The following is a 23156-nucleotide window of genomic DNA, read 5'->3' on the forward strand; positions in this document are numbered from 1 at the left end:
ATGAAAAAAAATCAGTCATCAGATGTTAAAAGATGGGGAAAAGAGCCAAAGCAATGAGAGACGTACTCCGTTGCTGACCGACTGATACATCGTTGCTGTGGATACCGGGCGAAGGAAGACCAACAAAAGGTAAAGACTGTTCTCGCTGCCTTGAAAGACAATGAGACATACCTCTTGTCTTTTTCCAAGTATAAGTCTATTGGGCCTTAAATAACATAAAACTCCACTCTAAATCTGGAAGGCAACAGGCTCTAAATCGTCAGCCCTCAATGACATTTATTTCCTACCAGGAGAATGGTATGTGTTGTTGGCCTTCATATATAAAGATGCAGCTGAGAATGGGATTTCTATCTAAATAAACACACTGAAGCCATTCAAACTTAAAGAATTTGGGGGCCAGAGGAAAGGAGTGGGTAGAAGTAACTTAGTAGGGGGTAAATAAAGAAGGAATCAATGGCAGATAGAGTAGAATGTTTTTATGTGCCAGACAGTGTTGAAAAATCTATGTAGAGGGTGATTTGGAATCCGAGAGTCAGAGCAGGAGGCTGGAAGATCCTGACATGCAGTGTCAGTCCACCTAAGTGCGCACCGCCCTGAGCGAGGGGAACACTAATTTATGGGAGGTGGATAATCTTTACCTTAGATAATACTAGATCCACACTCTTTGATTCATTCTTTTCACTGAGATGGTCCTGTTCTGAAGACAGTATTTCAGAGGCGCTACAGCACAGCACTGCAGTGTTTTCGTCAGCCACATCCCAACCGTTACTTCCCAAGGATACAGATCTCCTCAGTCAGCTTTGTGAAGCACCCTGAACTCACAGCAAAGTGTAAGTCATTCTTGGAGTGGTTTTTGAGAGTCGGCTAGTATTTTTTCTTTTTTTTATCTTGATGCTTACTTATTTCAACTTGAAGCTGAATCCTTGTAGTGTTTCCAAATTCAGGTGGTGCATCCTGTTGGGACTTGTAAATTCCTAGTCATTTATTCCAGTCATTGTAGCACCATTTTAGCACAGACCCTGGTATCAGGTACACCTCTCTGTTCAAAGCCCAACTCCACTGCTTGGGAAATCTGCTTATTTTAAGGGGTAGTTTCCATGTGTGCAGAATGGAGATAATTACCTGCTTACAGAGTTGTGAGGATTAAGTGAGATAATGTACATAAAGCACAGCACCTGGTAGTACTCAATATATATTAGCTAGTGTCACTACAGCATCATCAAAATGTACTGTGTTCCAAGAACAAAGCTCATATGGATATAAGTATTGTGGTATGTTTGTCAAAAGCATTAATTTATAGTTATATCATTTTGGTTTAAATATTCTGGTACTGGAAGACATAGAAGGTTATCCATCATATGTAGTCTGGAGGAGGTCCATGCCCACCATCTCTTTGTTTGGGTCTCAGACACCAGTCTTGAAGACACACACACACACACACACACACACACACACACACACACACACACACGACATGTGTGTCTCTCCCTAACCCCTCTTCCATGCAGCTCTCTAGTTTGTAGTGTGATGAAAGGTTTTCAACTAAAGGCAGTACTGTATCCCTGACTGGAAATGTAGTTCTAAATAGCAGTTCTCGAGTAGAGACTCCTGACAATTTGGCTGTCACAATCGCAGGGGATTACTGTTTGCATTGGGGGTGTGTGGGGACGTGGGGTGGTGCTAAATGTCTAGGGTGGCCAACAAAAAGAACTGCTTTGTCCAAAATCCCAAGAGTGCCCCCCTGGAAGAATCTTGCATGGGCTTTCTCAGTTGAAAGACATCTCTGGCCAGGATCTGCAACGAGCTGCTTGGTTCTTTCCCTTCACCTTTCTGGTTGAACACCTGTTACAACTGAGCCTAATGACAGAGTTTTCCAGTGGGGTATCAGACAGCCAGGGCATGAACAGAATCATTTACCATACCACCTTCTCAGGAATCTGGAACAAGGTCAGTCGCTGAGAAGGCAGAGGCTGGGACACTCAGATGAGGCCTGGGTAGGAGAGTGCCGAGTGGCTGCTCCACTTCAGCATGGGGGCTGGTGTTCCCATTTCCTCCTCTTGGCCCCATTTTTTTTCTTTCCTCTAATTTCCTAAGTATTATTTACTTGTTTCCCAGGGTCATAAGTGAGTAACTGAACCACTAGAAGGAATCATATCTGAAAAATAGCCAACTAGGAACAGACAGGCTTCAGAGCAAGGTGAAGGAAGAGAGACAAGTGGGATAAAGAACGCCATTTAGTCCTCTTTAACTTTACAGCCGTGGAGGAGTTCAGTCAACATGGCAGAGAAGAAGGACCTTGAGCTCACCTCCTCTCACGAGCACACCAAAGCCACAACTAAGTGCAAAACCACCATGGACGAAAAGATCAGAACCTACCAGAAAAGATCTTCTACAACAAAAGACGTAAAGACGGAACCAGAAGGAGAGGGGTAGGAATGGTGGCCTGGTAATACAGTTAAGTCCCATATCCCCAAGTGGGTGACCCACAGACTAGAGAATAATTACATTGCATAGGTTCTCCCACAGAAGTGAGAGTTCTGAGGCCCATGTCGGGCTCCCTAGCCTGGGGTGTCCTGCACTGGGAAGACGAGCCCCCAGAGAATTTGGCTTTAAATGTCAGTGGGGCTTAATTTCAGGAGTCCCAGAGGACTAGGGAAATAGAGACTTCACTCTTAAAGGGCACACACAACATCGCGCATGTTCTGGGACCCAGGACAAAGGCATTAATTTGGTAGGAGCCTGGGCCAGACCTACCTGCCGGTCTTGCAGAGTCTCCTGGAGAGGCAGGAGGCTACTGCAGCTCACCTTGGGGACACAGACACTGGTGGCAGCCATTCTTGGGAGCTCCTCCTACCACTTGGACACTGGTGCTGGTGGGTGCCATTGTGGAATCCTCCCTCTAGCTCATTAGTGCCAAGACCTGACCCAGTGCTGGGATGCCTCAGGCCAAGCAACTAACTGGGTTGGGGACACAGCCCCACCCATCAGCAGACAGCTGCCTTAAGACCTCGTGAGCCCAGCTGCCTTTAGACATGGCCCTGTCCACCACAGGGTCCAAGACCCAGCCCCACCTACCAGTGGGAAGGCACCAGCTCCAGTGTCTCCTGGGCCTGCCCCAGCCCTCCAGGAAGCCTGCTCTAGCCTCTGGACCAGCCTCCCCACCAGCAGGCCAACACAAGCTTTGGGACACCCTGGACCCTGTACCCAACTGTGTCAGGAACACCCCCCACCCAACCAGCCATCTGACACCAGCTCTAAGACCCTTGGGCCCTGTCACCAGCCTCCAGGACCAGGCTCTGCCTGCCAGTAGTCTAGCACTAACGCCAGGACCTGGCTTCATCCACCAGGGGGCAGACAACAGCCCCAGAATCTTCTGTACCCTGACTCCACACACCAGTGAGCCAGCACTAGCCCCAGGGCCCCCTGAGGTTCTGCAGTCAGCTGCCTCGTGACCCGGCCCTGTCAACCAGCAGTTGGCAGCTTCCGCACAAGGCAGGGTCTGGCACCCAACTGGACTGGGGGCCAACCAAACCTACCAGACCACCCACACAGTCAGCCTGTCACAAGAGAAGGACCAACCATAGGGGGAACTCCTAGAGCATACGGCTTGGGTGATAAGAGGGAATTGTGTTGCTGGGACACAGGGTGTCTCCTACAGAAGGCCACTTCTCCAAGGTCTGGAAACGTAACTAACCTACCATATACATTAAAACAACAAAACAAAACAAAAAACAGGCAAAATGAGGTGACAGAGGAACATGCTCCAGACAAAGGAACAAGGTAAAACCTCAGAAGAAGAATGGAGACGGGCAATCTACCCAAGAAAGTGTTCAGGGTAGTGATCGTGGTGGTGAACAAAGAACTCGGGAGAAGAATGGATGCATAGAGCAAGAAGTCAGAAGTTTTTAACAAAGAGTTAGAAAATAAAGAACAACCAGAGATGAAGACTACAATAACTGAAATAAAAAATATACTAGAAGGAATCAACAGTTGACTGAATGATACAGAGGAACAGATCAGTGAGCTGGAAGACAGAAAAGACCTAGTGGAAATGACTGATGCTGAACACAAAAAAGAATGAAAAGAAATGAAGACAGTTTAACGTCTCTGACCAGAGACGTTATCAGTATGTTTTTAGAGAGTGATACAATTAACATCACTGTGTGAAGCTGTTAGAGCTTAAAACTGATCAAGCGTTCGTTATACAACTTATGATTGTTGTTATCATTTACATTTTGCTCCGTTAGGTTTTTGTGCCAACCCTGTGTATATTACAAACGTAAAATTTTCAAAAACGATGCATCATGAAATTTTGAGTGAAGAAAAAATTTTTGGTGAATTTTATGCAGATACTTTCTCTGTCTGAGCAACATGTCAACTGGTGTCTCAGCAAATGACAGCTCTTCAGAATACAGTTCTGATTCAGATAATGTGAATATAAGACCAAATAAAGACAAAAAACCTTAGTGATTGATTCTGATACAGAAAGTGAAAATAGAACTCACGGTGCTGGAGAATGCTCCTTTGCTACTACAAAAGAGTGGACTGAAGACAACATTTCATGAAGATTAGAAGACTTTACAGGTGTGTCAGGTTTAACTACTGAATGTAATAATGAAATAATAACAATTACTTTTTGGCCAGCCAAAATAAAAATTGCTGGCCACAGGCATTAGTTTCTGCAAAAATCCCCCGGTCACACACTAATATTCACATTATAGGGGTCCCTGAAGGAAAAGAGAGAGAAAGGGGCTGAGAACATATTTGAAGACATAATAGCTGAGAACTTCCCTGACCTGGGAAAGTAAACAGCCATAGACATCCAGAGAGTCCCATAAAGGATTAACCCAAAGAGAAACACACCAAGACACACAATTAAAATGGCAAAAATTAAAGGTAAAGAGAGAATATTAAAAACAGCAAGGGAAAAGCAACAAATAACATACAAGGGAACTCCCATAAGGCTATCAGCTGACTTTTCAGCAGAAACTCTGCAGGCCAGAAAAGAGTGACACCATATATTTAAAGTGATGAAAGGGAAAAACCTACAACCAGGAATACTCTACCCAGCAAGACTCTTGTGTAGGTTTGATAGATCAAAAGCTTTACAGACAAGCAAAAGCTAAGAGTTCAGCACCACCAAACCAGTTTTACAGGAAATGTTAAAGTAACTTTTCTAAGCGAAAAAGAAAATGCCATAACTAGAAACATGAAAATTACAAACTGAAAAGCTCAATGGTAAAAAAGCAAACACGCCGTAATGATAGGAAGTCATCCACACGCAAAGCTAGTAGGAAGGTTAAAAAACAAAAGTAGTAAAATCATCTATATTCACAATAAGCAGTTAAGGGATACACAAAACAATTAGATGTAAAATATGATGTCAAAAACAGTAATTGTGAGGGGAGGAGAGTAGAAATGCAGGGTTATTAGAATGCATTTGAAATTAAGAGATCAGCAACTTAAAACATATATGTAATTCATGTATATATAAAACTATATATATACATATATATGTATATAAAACTATGTATATATATGTATCTCACTATATAAAAACCTCATGGTAACCAAAAACCAAATTATCTATAATAGATATACACATACACAAAAAGGAATCCAAACATAACACTAAAGATGGTCTTTTCTTTCCCTTCTTTTGTTCTTTTGTGACTTGATGACTTACAAAAACAACTTCCAAATAATTGACAAAATGTCAAAAGTACATATCAATAATTACCTTAAATGTAAATGGAAGTGTTCCAATTAAAAATCAGAGTGCCTGAATGGATACAAAAACAAGACCCATATATGTGCTGCCTACACGAGATCTGAAGACACACAGACTGAAGGTGAGGGGATGAAAAAAGATATTCCATGCAAATAGAAATCAAAAGAAAACCAGGGTAGCAATACTTATATCAGACAAAATAGACTTTGAAATAAAGGCTGTTACAAGAAACAAGGGCACTGCATAATGATCAAGGGATCAGTCCAAGAAAAAGATATAACAATTGTAAATATATATGCACCCAACATAGGAGCACTTAAACACATAAAGCAAATATTAACGGACATAAAGGGAGAAACTGAGAGTAACACAATAATAGTAGGGGACTTTAACACCCCATTTACATCAATGGACAGATCATGTAGACAGAAAATCAATAAGGAAACACTAGCCTTAAATGATACATTAGACCAGATGAACTTAATTGATATACACAGAACATTCCATCCAAAAGCAGCAGAATACATATTCCTTTAAAGTGCACATGGATCGGGATAGATCACGTTTCCACAAAACAAGCCCTGGTAAATTTAAGAAAGTTGAAATGGTGTCAATCATCTTTTCCGATATGAACACTATGATACTAGAAATCAACTACAAAAACTGCAGAAAACAAAAACACATGGATGCTAAACGATATACTACTAAACAACTAAACACTAAACAACCAATGGATCACTGAAGAAATCAAAAGTAAATTAAAAAATACCTAGACACAAATGAATACTAAAACACAATGATCCAAAACCTATGGGATGCAGCAAATGTAGTTCTAAGAGGGAAGTTTATAGTGATATAGCTTACCTTAGGAAACAAGAAAAATATCAAATAAACAACCTAACCTTACACCAAAAGGAACTAGAGAAAGAAGAACAAACAAAACCCAAAGTTAGTAGAAGGAAATAAATCATAAAGGTCAGAGCAGAAATAAATGAAATAGAGCCAAAACAAAAATCAAACAAAAAACCCCAGGGAAAAAGCTGACAGTATTTCCTCTAAGATCAGGAACAAGACAAGGATGTCCACTCTCACCACTTTTATTCAACATAGTACTGGAAGTCCTAGCCACAGCAATCAGAGAGGAAAAAGAAATAAAAAGAATACAAATCGGAAAGGAAGAAGTAAAACTGTCACTGTTTGTAGATGATACTATACATAAAAAAAATCCTACAGATGCCACCAGAAAACTACTAGAACTCATCAATGAATTTAGTAAAGTTGCAGGATACAATATTAATATACAGAAATCTGTTGCATTTCTGTACACTAACAATGAACTATAAGAGAAATTGAGGAAACAATCCCATTTACCACTGCATCAAAAAGAATAAAATGCCAATGAATAAACCTACCTAAGAAGGTAGACCTGTACTTGGAAAACTATGGCAGTGAGGAAAGAAACTGAAGGCAACACCAACAGATGGAAAGATATACCATGTTCATGGGTTGGAAGAGTTAATATTGTTAAAATGACCATACTACACAAGGCAATCTACAGACTCAATGCAATCCCTATCAAGATAGCCATGGCATTTTTTCACAGAACTTGAACAAATAACTTCAAAATTTGTATGGAAACACAAAGGATCCAAGATAGCCAAAGCAATCTTGAGAAAGAAGAACAGAGCTGGAGGAATCGCACTCCCTGTCTTCAGACTATACTACAAAGCTACAGTAATTAAAACAGTATGGTACTGACACAAAAACAGACACATAGATCAATGGAACAGAGAGCCCAGAAATAAACCCATGCACCTATGGTCAATTAATCTATAACAAAGGAGGAAAAATATACAGCGGAGAAAAGGCAGCCTCTTCAATAAGTGGTGCTGGGAAAATTGGACAGCTACAAGTAAAAGAATGAAATTAGAACATTCTCTAACACCATACACAAAAATTTAAAAATGGATTAAAGACCTAAGTGTAAGACTGGAAACTATAAAACTCCTAGAGGCAAACACAGGCAGAAAATTCTTTGACATAGCTGTCTCCTGAAGCAAAGGAAATGAAGGCAAAAATAAACAAATGAGACCTAGTTAAACTTAAAAGGTTTTGTACAACAAAGGAAACAATCAACAAAACGAAAAGACAACCTACTGAATGGGAGAAGATATTTGCAAATAATATGACCGATACAGGGTTAATATCCAACAAATATCAACAGCTCATACAATTCAAAATTTAAAACCCAATTAAAAAATGGGTAGAAGAACTGAATAGACATTTTTTCAAAAGGACATGCAGATGGCCAACAGGCACATGAAAAGATGCTCAACGTCCCTAATCATCAACGAAATGCAAATCAAAACTACAATGAGATATCACTTCACCCCTGTCAGAATGGCTATCCTCAAAAAGGACACAAATAACAAATGTTGGTGAGGATGCGGAGAAAAGGGAACCCTTGTACTCTGTTGGTGAGAATGTAAATTGGTGTAGCCACTGTGCAAAAAAGGATGGCGGTTTCTCAAAAAACTGAAAATAGAAGAATCATATAACCCAGCAATTCCATTCCTGGGCATATATCTGAAAAAAACAAAAACATTAATTCGAAAAGATACATGCACGCCAATGTTCACAGCAGCATTATTTATAACTGCCAAGATGTGGAAGCAACCTAAGTGGCCATCAACAGATGACTGGATAAACATGATGTGGTGTATATATGTACACAATGGAATACTAATCAGTCATAAAAAGGAATGAAATTTTGCCATTTGCAACAACATGGATGGACTTGTAGGGCATTATGCTAAGTGAAGTAAGTCCAACAGAGAAAGACAAATCCTGTATGATATCACTTATATGTGGAATCTAAAAAATACAACAAACTAGTGAATATAACAAAAAAGAAAACAGACTCAGATACAGAAACCAGTGGTTACCACTGGGGAGAGGGAAGGGGGGAGGAGCAACATAAGGGTAGGGGATTAAGAGGTGCAAACTATTATGTATAAAATAAGCTACAAGGATATATTCTACAATACAGGGTATATGGCCAATATTTTAGAACTGTAAACGGAGTATAACCTTGAAAATTTTTGAATCATTATATCGTATGCCTGTTACTTATATAATATTGTATATCAACTACACTTCAATGAAAAAAATTCTTTTAATTTTACACCTGTGGGAATGGAAACCCAGAGTCTTTACTTATACCCTACTTATAAATAGGGCCTCAAGTTGCTTTCAACAGTAGGGCTCATAGAAAGTTTTAAAGCTTGTACTATTTGTAGTATATGGATAGTAAACGAAAACCTTCAGTTTTTTCCACCTGTTTCAGTTGCTGAGATGCAGATCAGAAGTGCTGGTCTTACCAGTGATACTCTAGTACAGGCCAACAGAACATTCCCCTGCTTAAAAATGTGCTTGACAAAAGATTTAGGGATTGAGTACATTTAAGCAAAAATCATTATAAAATAAATGTACTGAATTCCACAATAATAATTACAGCTATTGCCACAGAACCATCCCCCTAACCTAAAACCCCAAAAGTTTGGTGAAGATGGGGCATGCTGGGAACCTGAGTCTCCATCTAGCAACTCAGCTTTACTCTGAAGCATTTCCCAAATTCTGGGACCTCTTCTCTGCAGTCCTCCTCTTTCCTCTTTCATCTCTGACCAGGGAGAATTTTTCCATGATTATGGACCACAAACCTACCTTTCTAAACAGGGCCACTCTGTACTGCACAACTCCAGCGGCTGCTCTCCACAAAGACTAAGACACGAATGGCACTCCCTAGGCAATGAGCCCACTGCTCCAAGAACCGCATCCTTAAGTCCCAATGTTTGTGTCCAACAGTGCTGGGTTGTAATATTATCAGAAGCTACCACTCTCCAAGGCAGCAGTTCTCAAAGAGTGTTATGACAATTGGAAAATGTATTACAAGTAATTTGTCACTAACATGGACATTCTGATTGACTTTTTAGATATTAAAATAGATTCAAGATCATGTCTCCAATAATGTTTACTACTCTCATTCACACCTCAACAGCTTTTTAAAGGGCGATTTAGCCGGTATGCCAGGAGTGAAACATGGGATATGCTATACATTTACCATGCATGTCTTGGCAAGGAAAAAAACAACACGAAAACTTCTGGTCTAAAATATAGTGTGCTGAAAAATTACTTAAAAGCTGAGGCTATGCCCCCAATTTAATTTGAGAAAACCCTTACAGCATTTATTCTAATAAATAGACAGCTATTGGAATTAAACGCTTCAAGTTTTAGGGCTTCCCTGGTGGTGCAGTGGTTGAGAGTCCGCCTGTCGATGCAGGGGACACGGGTTCGTGCCCCGGTCCGGGAGGATCCCACATGCCGCGGAGCAGCTGGGCCTGTGAGCCGTGGCCGCTGAGCCTGCGCGTCCGGAGCCTGTGCTCCGCAACGGGAGAGGCCACAGCAGTGAGAGGCCCGCGTACCGCAAAAAAAAAAAAAAAAAAAAAAAGCTTGAAGTTTTAAAACGTCTTTGCCATTGACTAGCTCATTTAGCTTCAGTTTTCTCACTTGCAGGTACAGGACTGTTGCCAGCCTCAGTGCTGAGGTTAGAATAATGAAAGCTTTATAGGACCAACTGATGAGAAAGCCTTTGGATATGTCAGTAATTACAGTGCCAACGGTCATTTTGAAGAACCAGGAAATTCAGCTTCTTCATAAAACAGAATAAGACTATAAATGTTCCCTGAACAGGAATAACAGTGTCTGCCATTTGAGATCACCTATGTGCCGGACACTACACCAAGCAGTAGGCTTTTATTCAGTCTTCACAATTCTGTGTGGCAGAAATGAGGACCACCACTTCACATATGAGAAACCAGAGGTCAGAGAGGTTAACCCACCCACGGTGATCTGGTTTACGAGTACGATGGCCTGACTGATATCCAGGCTCTTTCCCCACAACCACCCTGGTTCTGTGACCTGGAAAGACAGGGCACCTCTACAAGCTCTACGCTTGTGCCAGCTTTCAATACAAATGACTTAAAAAGCCTATAGTGTGTGTCTCTTGTGATGGTGACCGTGTTACTGAGAATGCTAAATGGCAGATTATTACCAGTATTCACCGATGGCCAGCACTCGTCTGCTTCTGGATACAGGGGGCTATACTTCTCTACCCTCCTGAAGTTAGGTAACCATCTAACTAATTCTGGCTAATGAAACATGAGGAAGAGAGATGTGTGTCACTTCCAAGGTGGAAGCACATTATTGCAAGTGTTCAATTCTCCAGGCCTCTTCCCTTTCCATAGCAATCATGGAAACCTGTGTTGCTGCAGTGGCGCCTCAAGATCAAAGAAACTTGAGGTATGAAGCCAGCCTGTGGAGGGCAGCTTCCCTAGAAAGTTGTGTAAACCCAGTGAATTTTAGAAGAGAAATAAACCTTTGTTATTATTATTTTTTTTTGCGGTACGCGGGCCTCTCACTGTTGTGGCCTCTCCCGTTGCGGAGCACAGGCTCCGGACACGCAGGCTCAGCGGCCATGGCTCACGGGCCCAGCCGCTCCGCGGCATGTGGGATCTTCCCGGACCGGGACACAAACCCGTGTCCCCTACATCGGCAGGCGGACTCTCAACCACTGCACCACCAGGGAAGCCCAAACTTTTCTTATTTTAAGCCACACAGCTGGAGATTATTTTTTACTATAGTATAACCCAGCCTATCCTGACTGAAGTAGCTGGTGAAGAGAATTACAAAACAGACATAAGGCAGGCTCTGATCTCCTTCAATATTACATTAAATTTGGCTGAAACATGGCTGAATAAAAATTCAAGGGCTGGACAAAGGGGAAGAGAAACTTGGTGCAATTAAGCTTAAAAAGGTTTTAGAACCACCTGGAACAATCAAAGCACCACTTTTGCCACCTTCAGGGAGCTCAGCACATCGATTAATCCCATAATATGACACAGCTTCCTGGGTAATCAGAACATTTTGATATTTTCAATGAAATAGTATGGTTCAATGAAATAATAGGGGAGCTCTGATCAGCACAGTTAAGTAAAGGGTCAGTTTTGGGGGGTGGACCACTGTCCTATGTCTACTTGATAAAACTAAATAAGCAGGACTGGCTTAATTTAGAAAGCAGATGCTAGGGGCTTCCCTGGTGGCGCAGTGGTTAAGAATCCGCCTGCCAATGCAGGGGACACGGGTTCAAGCCCTGGTCCGGGAAGATCCCACATGCCGCGGAGCAGCTAAGCCCGTGCGCCACAGCTATGGAGGCTGCGCTCTAGAGCCCGCGAACCACAACTACTGAGCCCGTGTGCCACAACTACTGAAGGCCGCACACCTAGAGCCCGTGCTCTGCAACAAGAGAAGCCACCGCAATGAGAAGCCCATGCACCACAATGAAGAATAGCCCCCGCTTGCAGCAACTAGAGAAAAGCCCACGCGCAACGAATACCCAATGCAGCCAAAAAAAAAAAAAAAAAAAAGCAGATACTAGTACGTTTCAATTTTGATTAGGCCTATTGATATCCACATCAAACCTGAGATATGTTTGAACATGCCATATCATTTATTTAATATTCAATTGAATAGGAAGGCTAAGATTCTCATTTCCTAAGTTATTAGTACCATTATTTAGGTAAAGGTCAGACGAGCATCTTTACTTTCTCCTAAACCTTTAATGTATCACATCCATACAGTATAGAATCTGTAGTAAAGTCAACTGATTTAGGAATAAAAAGCGAACATGTAACTTTCTGAGAACTACAATCCCTGAAGTACTCATTAAAATGGCCAAATTTTATGACAGTGACTAACAACAGGGCACAATTCAAAAGCAAAATCTTTCCGTTAATGTGAAGTAAACTGAGCAACAGAGATGACCCTGGAGTGTCTTAGGGCCAGGGCACACTCTGCAGGTAAGACTCAGCCCAATAAGAACAATTTATAATGTGCTTCTTGATTTAATGTGCTAACAGGTCAGGTTCTCAGAGGCAGGCAGTTCTAAAATTATTTCAGTCAGACTTTATTTTTAGTAACTGTTACCACCTCTCTCAGGCCTCTTTCTGAAGCTTTATATTTTACTGCCTTAAATACTTTATAATAGCTACCAACTAAATCACTATTATTTTCATTTTTTACTTAATGATCCTGCTTCACTGGTACATATACATGAGCATGAACACACACACAAGCACACACAGGACCGGCTTCCAGCTCCCATTTTATGATGCCTTTTTGAAAGCCTGGCTGATAGGCTGTCATAGGGCAATGAAGACAGCTGATGGCTCCATTACAGAAAATGCTTCTGTGTATATGTTTATTTTTACATTGTACAGGAAGTTACAACGTCAAAAAAATAGTATATAAATGAACACAGGTATACGTCACCCAGAACAAAAGAATGAATCTGTACTTAATGAAAAGAATCAGAATTTCTGTAACACAACAAACACCCACATCCTACATTTTTTTGGACAAGTGGCAACTATATACACACACACACACACACACACACACAGGGTGAGGACCGGTACACCAGTGGTACGAAAACACCTTCTTTGATGCAGTCACTTAGGAATTGTTTAAAAAAAAAAAGTATAATTCAGCGTCTGGATGCTAAATAAAAGAGCTGGGGGGGGTCTAAATAAATAGGGGAGTCACTCTACCCCCTTCCCTGTTTCCAACTTTTAGGAATTCAAGTTTATTCAAAAACTGGACATACACAACTCCATAACTACTCTCTTTTCTTCAATAACTTCAGAATGGTAGTTTTAAACAACTTTAAAACTTAAGCTCCTTTTGAATTTCCCAAAGTGTTTTTGCACTCTTCTGCAGATGGGTCTCTTCTTCAGGGGCCAACTTTACTTTTATAAGGTTGGTAATACCACTCCCTCCCAGGATACAAGGAACACTGAGGAATACTTCTTCATTTATTCCATAGAGACCCTTAATTCTGGTGGAAACTGGATGCACTCTCCTAAGATTCTTCACAATACTTTCTGTTAAGTCAGCTACAGACAGGCCAATGGCCCAAGAAGTACAACCTTTCATTTTAATAATCTCATAGGCACTAGCAACCACATCTTTGTGCACATTTTTCCACTGCTCAGGATCTTTATCAGTTCCTATATCTACGTTCAGATCCTTCAGAGGGACACCAGCGATGTTCACCCCACTCCACACAGGAACACTTGAGTCTCCATGCTCTCCAAGGATCCACCCATGACAGCTTTCAGAATGGATACCAAGCCTCTGCCCGATCAAGAAACGGAAACGGGCAGTGTCCAGATTACAACCACTTCCAATAATACGGTTTTGGGGAAATCCACTCAACTTCCAGGCTACGTAAGTTAAGATATCCACTGGATTGGAAACAACAATCAGTTTGCAGCGAGGACTGTACTGAACAATACTGGAAATCATTAACTTAAAGATGGCCAAATTTCGCTGGACTAAATTAAGGCGTGTTTCTCCTTTTTCCTGGCGTGCACCTGCTGTGATAATCACGAGGTTGGAGTTTGCAGTGACAAGGTAATCTTTGCTGGAAATAATATTGGGCATTTTCACAAAAGGGCTGCCATGCTGAAGATCCACTGTCTCACCCTTCAGTCTGCTTCCATCAACATCCACCAAGGCAAGTTCATCACTCAAGCCTTTTAACAGGATGCTGATAGCACAGGCCATGCCAACCGATCCAGTTCCTACAATGGAGATCTTATTGCAACGAACGGGCTCCTCTGAGGGGAAATTCTTCATAAGCTCACACTTGACCGTAGCCATCTTGGACGCGGGGGCGATGGGCCAGGTGCCCCTGTGGGCGATGCCTGCCGGCTGGCAGGGACTCAACACCATTCCCGGGCACAGGCAATTTGCTCTCACAGCGCCCACTCTCTGGCTGGCCCGCTGCATTCCCACAGCCCAGCTCATGGCTACTCACTCGAGAGGTGAAGGAAGAGAGATAGGAAGAAAGCAGCAGGCAGCCTTACAAGCTCAAAAGCAGAGAGCTGTGACCGTTGGCCGTTTGCTCAGCCTGTTACTGCGGCTGCGCAAGGCCGGGACCTTTGGACGGGGCCTGCTACTGCGGCTGCGCAAGGCAAGCCCAGCTCTCGTGGCCTCAAACGGGCCTCCGCAAAGTACTTCAGGTCTGATCTGATTGCGGGGAGGGGGACGACGACGACGACGACGACGACGACGACGACGACGCGGAAGGGCTCCTCTAGCAAATGAATTCTGGAGTTAAAATTTTAAGAACTCGAATTCTCTCCACTACTTAGCATGTATAATGAGACAACCCAGATCCTTGGGATTACTGATGTTCTGTTTTCACTACATATGCCAAGTAAAAACATTTCCATTCAGTACAGATGAAAATAAGGTTAAATTTTCTTAACTGTATCCCTGCCAGGAATAACCAGGTGCGTATCCTTTGTCTCCCAATGGCCTCCTGCACCATTTCCCTGCATCCGTTGGAAAAGTGGGACTCCTGTTTCCCGTTGTATCCAGTTCGAGAACCTTACGCTTGGAAAGGCTTCCGCTGCCTTTATGTCAGTCACGACCGTGACTGCGGAAGTCGTAGGATCCTGACGACAAGGGGCAGGAGCCGACCGTGAGCTAGTCAAACAGTCGCGACAAAGGAAAGCTCCTAATTGAGAGTCCTGATCGAAAACGACTTCTCGAGTAGAAAGATGGTGATGATGTAGCCTGATATCAGCATGAAGATATATCTTCTACGTCCTTAAAATGGCAAATTTTGGCCAACTGCACAAACCAGATTATTGATTAAAGTACTAAAATATTAGCTAGTGCAATATGGCACCAGTGTACCTTACTTTCCTCTGAGTTCTTCTGGTCAGTATTATGAATGTCCTTTCAAATTTCTAAGGAAATAAAAACTTTACATCTGATACATATATGTTTTTTATATATATATATACACACACACACACACATATACACACACCCTTAAACCCAATAAACTATAAAAGTCCAAACAAAAATAACAGTACTTTCTCCTCACTTATATAAACAGAATTCTGACCATGTAATGATTCCTCAAAGCTTTCCTCTCATTCCAAGAAAGCAGTATGTTCTCCCCTAACGGAGCTCTTGGTACATGCCGCCTCCTCACAGGCAGGAAAAAAAATTGTATATGTATATATATGTGTGTGTGTGTGTGTGTTGTACACATATATATTCCATTTTAGAATACCAAATCTTGACAAAATGAATATTTTACATTCAGGACTTGAAAAGCTATTCTCATTCTTTCTGCCACTGAGCTGCAGTCCAGGAAGAGAGCAACAGTAAGCAAAGGAGTTGGTGAGAGGTGAGAAAAGTATGGCAACAGTGGAGATCCTGCAATCCTGTTTCAGTGTGACTTGGTGGCACCCTGTTTAGATGGTACAGTACAAGCTCCGTGTCACACAAAATGGTAAGAGCACCACATACATGCGTTCTCTCCACCCCGCTGGTCAGATTTATGGTCACCATTTGTCAAATTAAAAAGGAGAATATTTAAATGATCTTTATTTAATGGTGGCTGACATCTTATTCTTTCTTTTATCCCAGTCATAGCTTGAAATGTTTTAACCTGATGCCTGTTCTCACTTTTTCCTACAATGATTCCTTTGACCAGTCATTTTTCTTATAAGTGTTCTTGAGTATGAAATTCAAGGACATAAAGACTCTTAGTTAGACGGCCTTTTTCTACAGTAATTTTCTTTCTAGAGTTTGAACCTCTTCAGAAATACCATCACTATGACAGCTGCCTCTTCAGTTTTTCCCCTTAGCCACACTAAATCAATTTTGAGAAAAATAACACTCTCCAAAATAAAAATATCTCAAACAAAGCAGCCTTTTATTTACAGTAAGTCTTGAGATAAGAAGGAAAGAACTAAAAAAGATGAACAGATGACAGGTCTACCCAAAGATGTGGAAAGCCAAGTATAGCTAGCCAGCTCCCTAATGACCTTCTGTCTTAGGTGGCTCATTACTCCTTTTGAATGGAAAATCTAATTCAAATTATCTATTCAAAATTCAGTATAATATTATGGCTGATGGCAGGATTATGCCATAATACTTTTGGTTACACCACTTAGGAGGGAGGAATCAGGAAATAAAGATGACTAGCAAGCGTCTGGACCAAGGATGGTTGTAAACTAAGTCACTCTATTCCTTCCACCTGGACTCTCATCCCCAGCTCCCCCTGCCCTTTTTCCATCTAGGAGTCCAGCTCAAATACTCCACGCTCTCCTAAGTCTTCTACAATCTCCCAAGGAGAACTGACTTTTTAAAAATCCACCACCACTGTACTGTGTACCTCTCTCCATTACAGGATTTATCACACACAGTTAAATGTAATTACTTATGAATTTGTCACTCCAAAAGGGATCACCTTTTATTTAACAGCATATCCCTATCCTCCAGAACAGAGCTTGGTATATGAATAGGGATTCAGTAAATGTTTATGGTAGAAAAGAATGAGGAAATAACTACAGAACTGAGCCAAGTAAGGCTAGAGGGCTAAAATGTGAGTGAGATGGAAAGGCAGGGCTGGAGAATCCACCTGGTGCTGGAGTTCTGAATAAAGGGGTAAGTAAAATGGTGCCTGTCTGGGGTTTCTTAGCAAGGTTGATGCATAAATTTCAGATAAAGCTATGAATAAACTAAAAGATTTCTTAATTACTTTCAAAGCTAATGCCCACCTTTACCACCTTACAACATACAAATTAAAAAAAAAATTCTACAGTGCTAGAAACACAGTAAAATAAATATGCAGAGGCAGAAGGAATATTTTTCTCCTTTGAAGTTATTTAAAATGTTTTGTTCTATGGAAAACTTTTAAGAAAATAATCCGTGCACAAAACCCTTGATTTGAAAACACAAACAAACAAGATGCAATGAAAGCAGTGTTAATACTGTAAGCTATAAACTCACCAGCATGCAAGTAGAACATTATATAAACGCAATTATTTTAAAAGTCTTGTGATTTGAAACTCATAAAATGCAAATTGTAGTTTTTTAAAAAAAGTCAGTGGGCTGTGATTCTGTTGCTCATAGATACTAAAATCCACCTAACTCCGTAATCCTTGTGTGGGGCATCTTTACAGATCGCAGTACCTCCAAGTATTTTCTTTCGTCAGCAGTACTGGGAACGCTGGGGGCAGGACAAAAGCAGGGCCACAAAGCTTTGTCTACTGAGTAGAATAAAGGTAGAATACGTCCATTCAAAAAGCAACCCTGGCACCAACTTCCTATTTATGGTATTCAAATACTATAACATGAATTGGCAAGCTCTTCTGGTAGGTTACCCAGATCTCACTTTTGTTCTTTAAAGGCATCATCTTACACATAATTTTTAATACAATGTAAAAAAGCTGCTTGTATGAATCATTAAAAAGGAATTATTTTAATGTGGCACAAAACATGAAAAACAAAGAAATTAATATTCATTAGTATATGTTTAAACATCCTAAATCATATCTAAAAAGTGAGAGTTTAATTTTATGGCTTAGGCTCTGACTGCACTAAGTGCTGTTTTACTAATTCAGCTCATTTATTCTCTGCGATTGGCTTAACAGAAATAATACTCTAGTCCTCAGTAACAGCAGCCTTACCATCAAAAAAAAAGGACACAAAGGATGTTTTTGTGTATGGAAGTTACTTTCAGTTTGAGGTAACCTTAAGTTACCTTTATAAACTCCAAACTGCCAAAACAGATTAACTCCACGTTATAAAGTTTAAAAACTAATTTGCCTCCAGACTCTATCTGGGCAACAAAGAGGGTCAGCAGCATTGGGAATAGTGAAGAAAGAAAGGGGTGTTCCAGGTGGGGGAGCAGCAAGGACAAGGCTCTGAGGCTAGAAAGCACACTGCCTTTCAGCACGGCTAGACCTCTGACCGTGACAGAGGCTTATTAGAGGCACAGCTAGACTCTCAACCGCAGCACTCCTGACATTCTGGACCAGATCATTCTTTGTGGGCCTGTCCCATGCACTGTAGGATGTGCAGCAGCTTCCCTGGCCTCTACCCATTAGATGCCAGTAGCTCTCCTGTAGTTATGACGGCCCAGACAGTACCTCCAGACACTGCCAAATCTCCGTCGTGGGTGGAGGTGGGCGGATGGGACATAGCAAATTTGCCGCACACACCTCCCCCGCCCTGGTCGAGAAGCAATGGGTTAAAGAATAAGCAGGAGCCGATCACACAGGAACTTACAAACGTCTTCAAGGACCCTGGAATGTATTCTCAAGGCAAGAGGGCGCCACTGAAGTGACAGCGGCAGTGTGATCAGATTTCATCCAACAGAGTTCACTAAGTACCTCCTCTGTGCTAGTAGGCATGGTGCAGGTGCTGAGGATACAACAATGAACAAGGTACACTCCACTCTCTTAGAATTTATGTTCTTTTAGCAAAAACAGATTAACATTTTAAAATGGTCAATATAACTTCATTTTGCAACAAGTGTCGTGAAGAAAACAAAACAGGATAACATCAGAGAGGAACTGAGTGGTGGGAATGAAGAGGCTACTGTATTTTAATTAGACGGTCCGGGGAAGCTTCTCTGAGGGGGTGAAGTAAATTTGTGTTGAAACCCTGGATGGCAACACAGAGCCAGCCCTGCAAAGACCCAGGGAAGGAGTTTCCTGGGCAAAGCTAGAAAGGCCCTACGCATAAGGCTGGAGTGCTGAAGGAACAAGAAGGCCCAGGGCCTGGCAGGGCGAGGTGGGCGTGGGATGGGAGAGGCGATGGTGGTGGCTCAAGATGAGGTAAGCGAGGTAGGTGGGGCTACATCCTGTGAGACTTCCTCGACAGGAGATGCTGAAGGGTTTTTAAATAAAGGAGTGACATGATTTGACCTACATTTAAAAAATATCTACGTGGGAAAAAAAATTCTAGGGAAAGTAAAGGAGAGGCCGAGATACTAGACAGGAAACTGTTTCAATACACCAGGCAAAAGATGAATGGAGGTGGAGAGAGACGAAAGAGCCAGGCTCTGTTTAGCAGCTGGGCTAACAAGCAGGTGCTCACAGCTTAGGTGAAGGGAATGACAGGAAATGAGAAAATCTACCATGATTCTCAGCTGGGTTTTTGGCTTGAACGACTGGGGGGATGGGAGTGGCACTCACTGAAATGGGAGAGACTAAGGGAGGAGCAAGTTAGGGAGGAGGAGAGGAAACCACAACTTCTGGCTGGGACGTGGGGCTTTGACATGCCTGTGAGATGAGATGGACCACGTGCGGTTTCAAGGCAAATCTGAAGGTCAGGCTGGAGCTATGTATTTGGACATTATCAGATTGTATAGATTGTTTTTAATGCCAGGGACTAGGCAAGAGCACCAAGGATTGAGGACAGATGGAGAACAGAAGAGTGCAAGTATGAAGCCACTGGACACTCCAACACTTCCAGGTCTGCAGAGAAGGAGCCAGAAAAGGAGATGAACAAAAATGGCCAGTGAGGTGGAAGGGGTAGAAGCCAAGAGAGGGGAGAAGGCTCCCTCGTGTCAAGTGTTGCTGAGAGGTCAAGTAAGAGAAGGATGACGACAAGACCTGGACCTGGCAACAAGGACGGCACTGGCGACCCACACCAGCAGTTTTGGGTGTGCTGGGAAAGAAGCTGGACTGAGGAGAAAAAGGAGAGGAAGTGGAGACAGTGATCACAACCAACTCTTTTCAAGAAACCTCTCCTATGACGGGAAGCAGGCACATGGGCTGGTACCTGGAGGAGGACGAGGAACACCGAGAGAAGACTTTTAGAGGTGGGAGAAACTAGAACACGTCTCCACACACTGCAGCAGAGGGAAAACTGATCACCGTCAAAGGCTGGGGATAATTATGGGAGTGAGGTCCTTGGGTAGATGGGGGTGGGAGGCGGGTGGATGCCCTCATGCGTGTGGGGCTTTGGCTGCAGCATGGATATTCCGCCCATGGTAGAAAGGCAGAGGTGCGGGGAAGAGGAAGGCCAGCGCATCCTTGCGGTAGTGTGGGGAAAGGGCTGTGACAGGGCAAGGTGGCAGGCAGGGAGAAGGGACCTTAGCTGTGATAAGCACCTTGGGGCAGGAAGGTGCCCCAGCTACAGTGGCTGTGAGGGTGGGGGAGGAGCAAGACTTGGTGACTGATCAGATACAGGGGTGAGAGAGAGTGCGGTCATGATAAAGTCCAGCTTTTCAGTCCAGGCAGCATTGCTAGATGATGGATGACACTGCCATTCACGGTGGGTGACCTGGCAGTAGGTTGGGGGGCGAAATGGGGGGGGGGTGTAAATGACAGTTCAAGTGGAAACACACGTAACACCAGTGGGACATCCAAGCATCAGTGTCCAGTCAAACGGGCCTGTGAGCTAGGAGCTCAGGGGTCTGGCTGAAGACGCGGTCCTGGCAGTTGTCTGCATGGGGATGAAGCCACTGGAATGGACAGAACCGTGGAGAAAATACCAGGGCAAAGGAGGAACCTGAAGTCAACAGGATGGTGGGAGGTGAAAAACAAGAGCCAAAGTAGGATCAGGAAGAAGTACAGAAAGAATAAGAACTATGAAAGCCCAGAATCTGTTAGCACAGAAGCAAATAGTAACTGATATAGCTGAGTCATCAAGAAAAAGTGAAATTACGTTCAACACAATCTGCGTTGTGGAAAGATATACAGCACATTAAAAAAAAAGATTTCTTCTTAAAATTGTTAGAAGTATTTCAGTCAGGAAATACCGAAACAAAGCTTAAGGGGAAAGCGTGCGCTATCAGGTCTGCACTCCACAATGCTTTGGTTAGAGATCTGCTTATGTGAGACGTATTTTCTATGCTCAGTAAGAAAACCCAAGTGAAATCAAGGCTACCTTCCCTCCAGTGGAGTGAGACGGGGAACATTCTTGAGGTGATTAAGCCTGGTTTGTGTCAGGCCTGCAACAAGAAGGCTTTTATGGCAGAGCTTATCTTTCCTGGTAAGTGTTGCACATTCTTACTTTATAAAATGCTTTATAAGATGCTTGGGGCCCTATTTTACTTGTAAAAGGAAACTGGTAGGTTTTTAAAGAGGAATCTTGGCAATACGCCAAAACGGCTGATTTCCCCCAACCCTTGGCAAAAAAAAAAAAAAAAGGGACAGTACATCAGTCACTACGTCCCATTTTAAACTGAGCGAGTCCCTTTGATTCGGTCTCTCTGTCACCAAATTGCTCCTTGACATTCACACAGAGTACCTCCCACCACCGGGATGCCAAGCCCATTAGAGCTGCAATGGAATGGGAAATAAGGCGTACAGAGATGTTCTTGTCACCTCAGACCTGAATTGTCACCTCAGACCTGAATTGAACTGATGCACAGTGCCACTTCCAATTAACTTAAAAATGATTCCAGGAAAAATATTCCTCAATGCTTAAGCTGTTTGAAGGCCCGAGGGCTTGACAGATGGAGCTATCTCTGCAAGATCATGACGACTGCGTTCTGGGCGGTCTAGGAAGTACCATCAGGAAGAGGAAGCAAGGCGGGGGCTGCTGACATAAGGCAGTCAGAATAAGAAACTGAAGCTTTCTTCCTGGGGGCGGAGCTGGTAGAAATCTTTGGAAGCACTGAAATTAGATTAGGCGAGGACACAGAGGGAAATGTTTCAGCCGTGTTTCAGACTTGCCCTGCAGACCACTCAGAAGTGGCTACCATTAAACAATTTGCCAGGAGACTCGAATTTGTTTTTAATCTTTGACCTAAACCAATGAAAAGTATACAGCATGAAGTTTATTTCCTTCTTAGATATCTTAGAAGTTAAAAACTTTTAAGCTTTTCCATAGTTTTATTTTACATGTGGGGTTCAAGCATTCGCCCTACAATGCTGCTTTCATTTGAAATAAGTAAACACGGTGTAAGAATAAATGTATTTAATGTGAGATACACCAGAATGTTGGTAAAACTGAAATTAGCAAAAAGTAAAAGAAATTTGACTGCAATTAGCAAAAGCCCTCAAGCTGGTCATAAGGTAATTAAGAAGTGAGCCTAAATATTAATATAAAAGTATGCCTAGCAACAGCTACAAAAAAGAGCTGGAGAAAATAAATTTTATTAGAGTGCATTCACCATTGTCTCAGAGATAAGGTATAATATTACTTCTTTTAAAAGATCTTTCTTATAATACATACAGATGGCCAAGAGGCACATGAAAAGATGCTCAACATTGCTAAGTATTAGAGAAATGAAAATCAAAACTACAATGAGGTATCACCTCACACCAGTCAGAATGGCCATCATCAAGAAGTCCACAAATAATAAATGCTGGAGAGGGTGTGGAGAAAAGGGAAGCCTCTTGCACTGCTGGTGGGAATGTAAATTGGTGCAGCCACTATGGAGAAACGTATGGAAGTTCCACAAAAGACTAAAAATAGAGTTGGCATATGATCCAGCAATCCCACTCCTGGGAATATATCAGGACAAAACTGTAATTCAAAA

The 23156-nt window shown here is 42.3% G+C and overlaps 2 protein-coding genes across 2 annotated transcripts in view; both read right to left on the reverse strand.

Annotated features, from left to right (window-relative positions):
- TMEM242 (transmembrane protein 242) overlaps positions 1–23156 on the reverse strand; it is a 49570-nt gene that overhangs the window by 3669 nt on the left and 22745 nt on the right. The gene's annotated exons all lie outside the window — the stretch shown is intronic.
- LOC111167379 (L-lactate dehydrogenase A-like 6B) overlaps positions 1–23156 on the reverse strand; it is a 30085-nt gene continuing 6929 nt past the window's right edge. The window contains exon 1 of the mRNA XM_089922182.1: positions 1–23156. This exon is cut by the window's right edge and continues 6929 nt beyond it. Coding sequence (XP_089778308.1) covers positions 13511–14656 — 1146 coding nt within the window. The 5' untranslated portion in view covers positions 14657–23156 and the 3' untranslated portion in view covers positions 1–13510.

Source organism: Delphinapterus leucas, chromosome 12, assembly GCF_059928025.1.
Source record: "Delphinapterus leucas isolate spDelLeu-1000000601 "Yukka" chromosome 12, BTC_Dleu_Yukka2, whole genome shotgun sequence".
In the NCBI taxonomy this organism is placed as follows: Eukaryota; Metazoa; Chordata; class Mammalia; order Artiodactyla; family Monodontidae; genus Delphinapterus; species Delphinapterus leucas.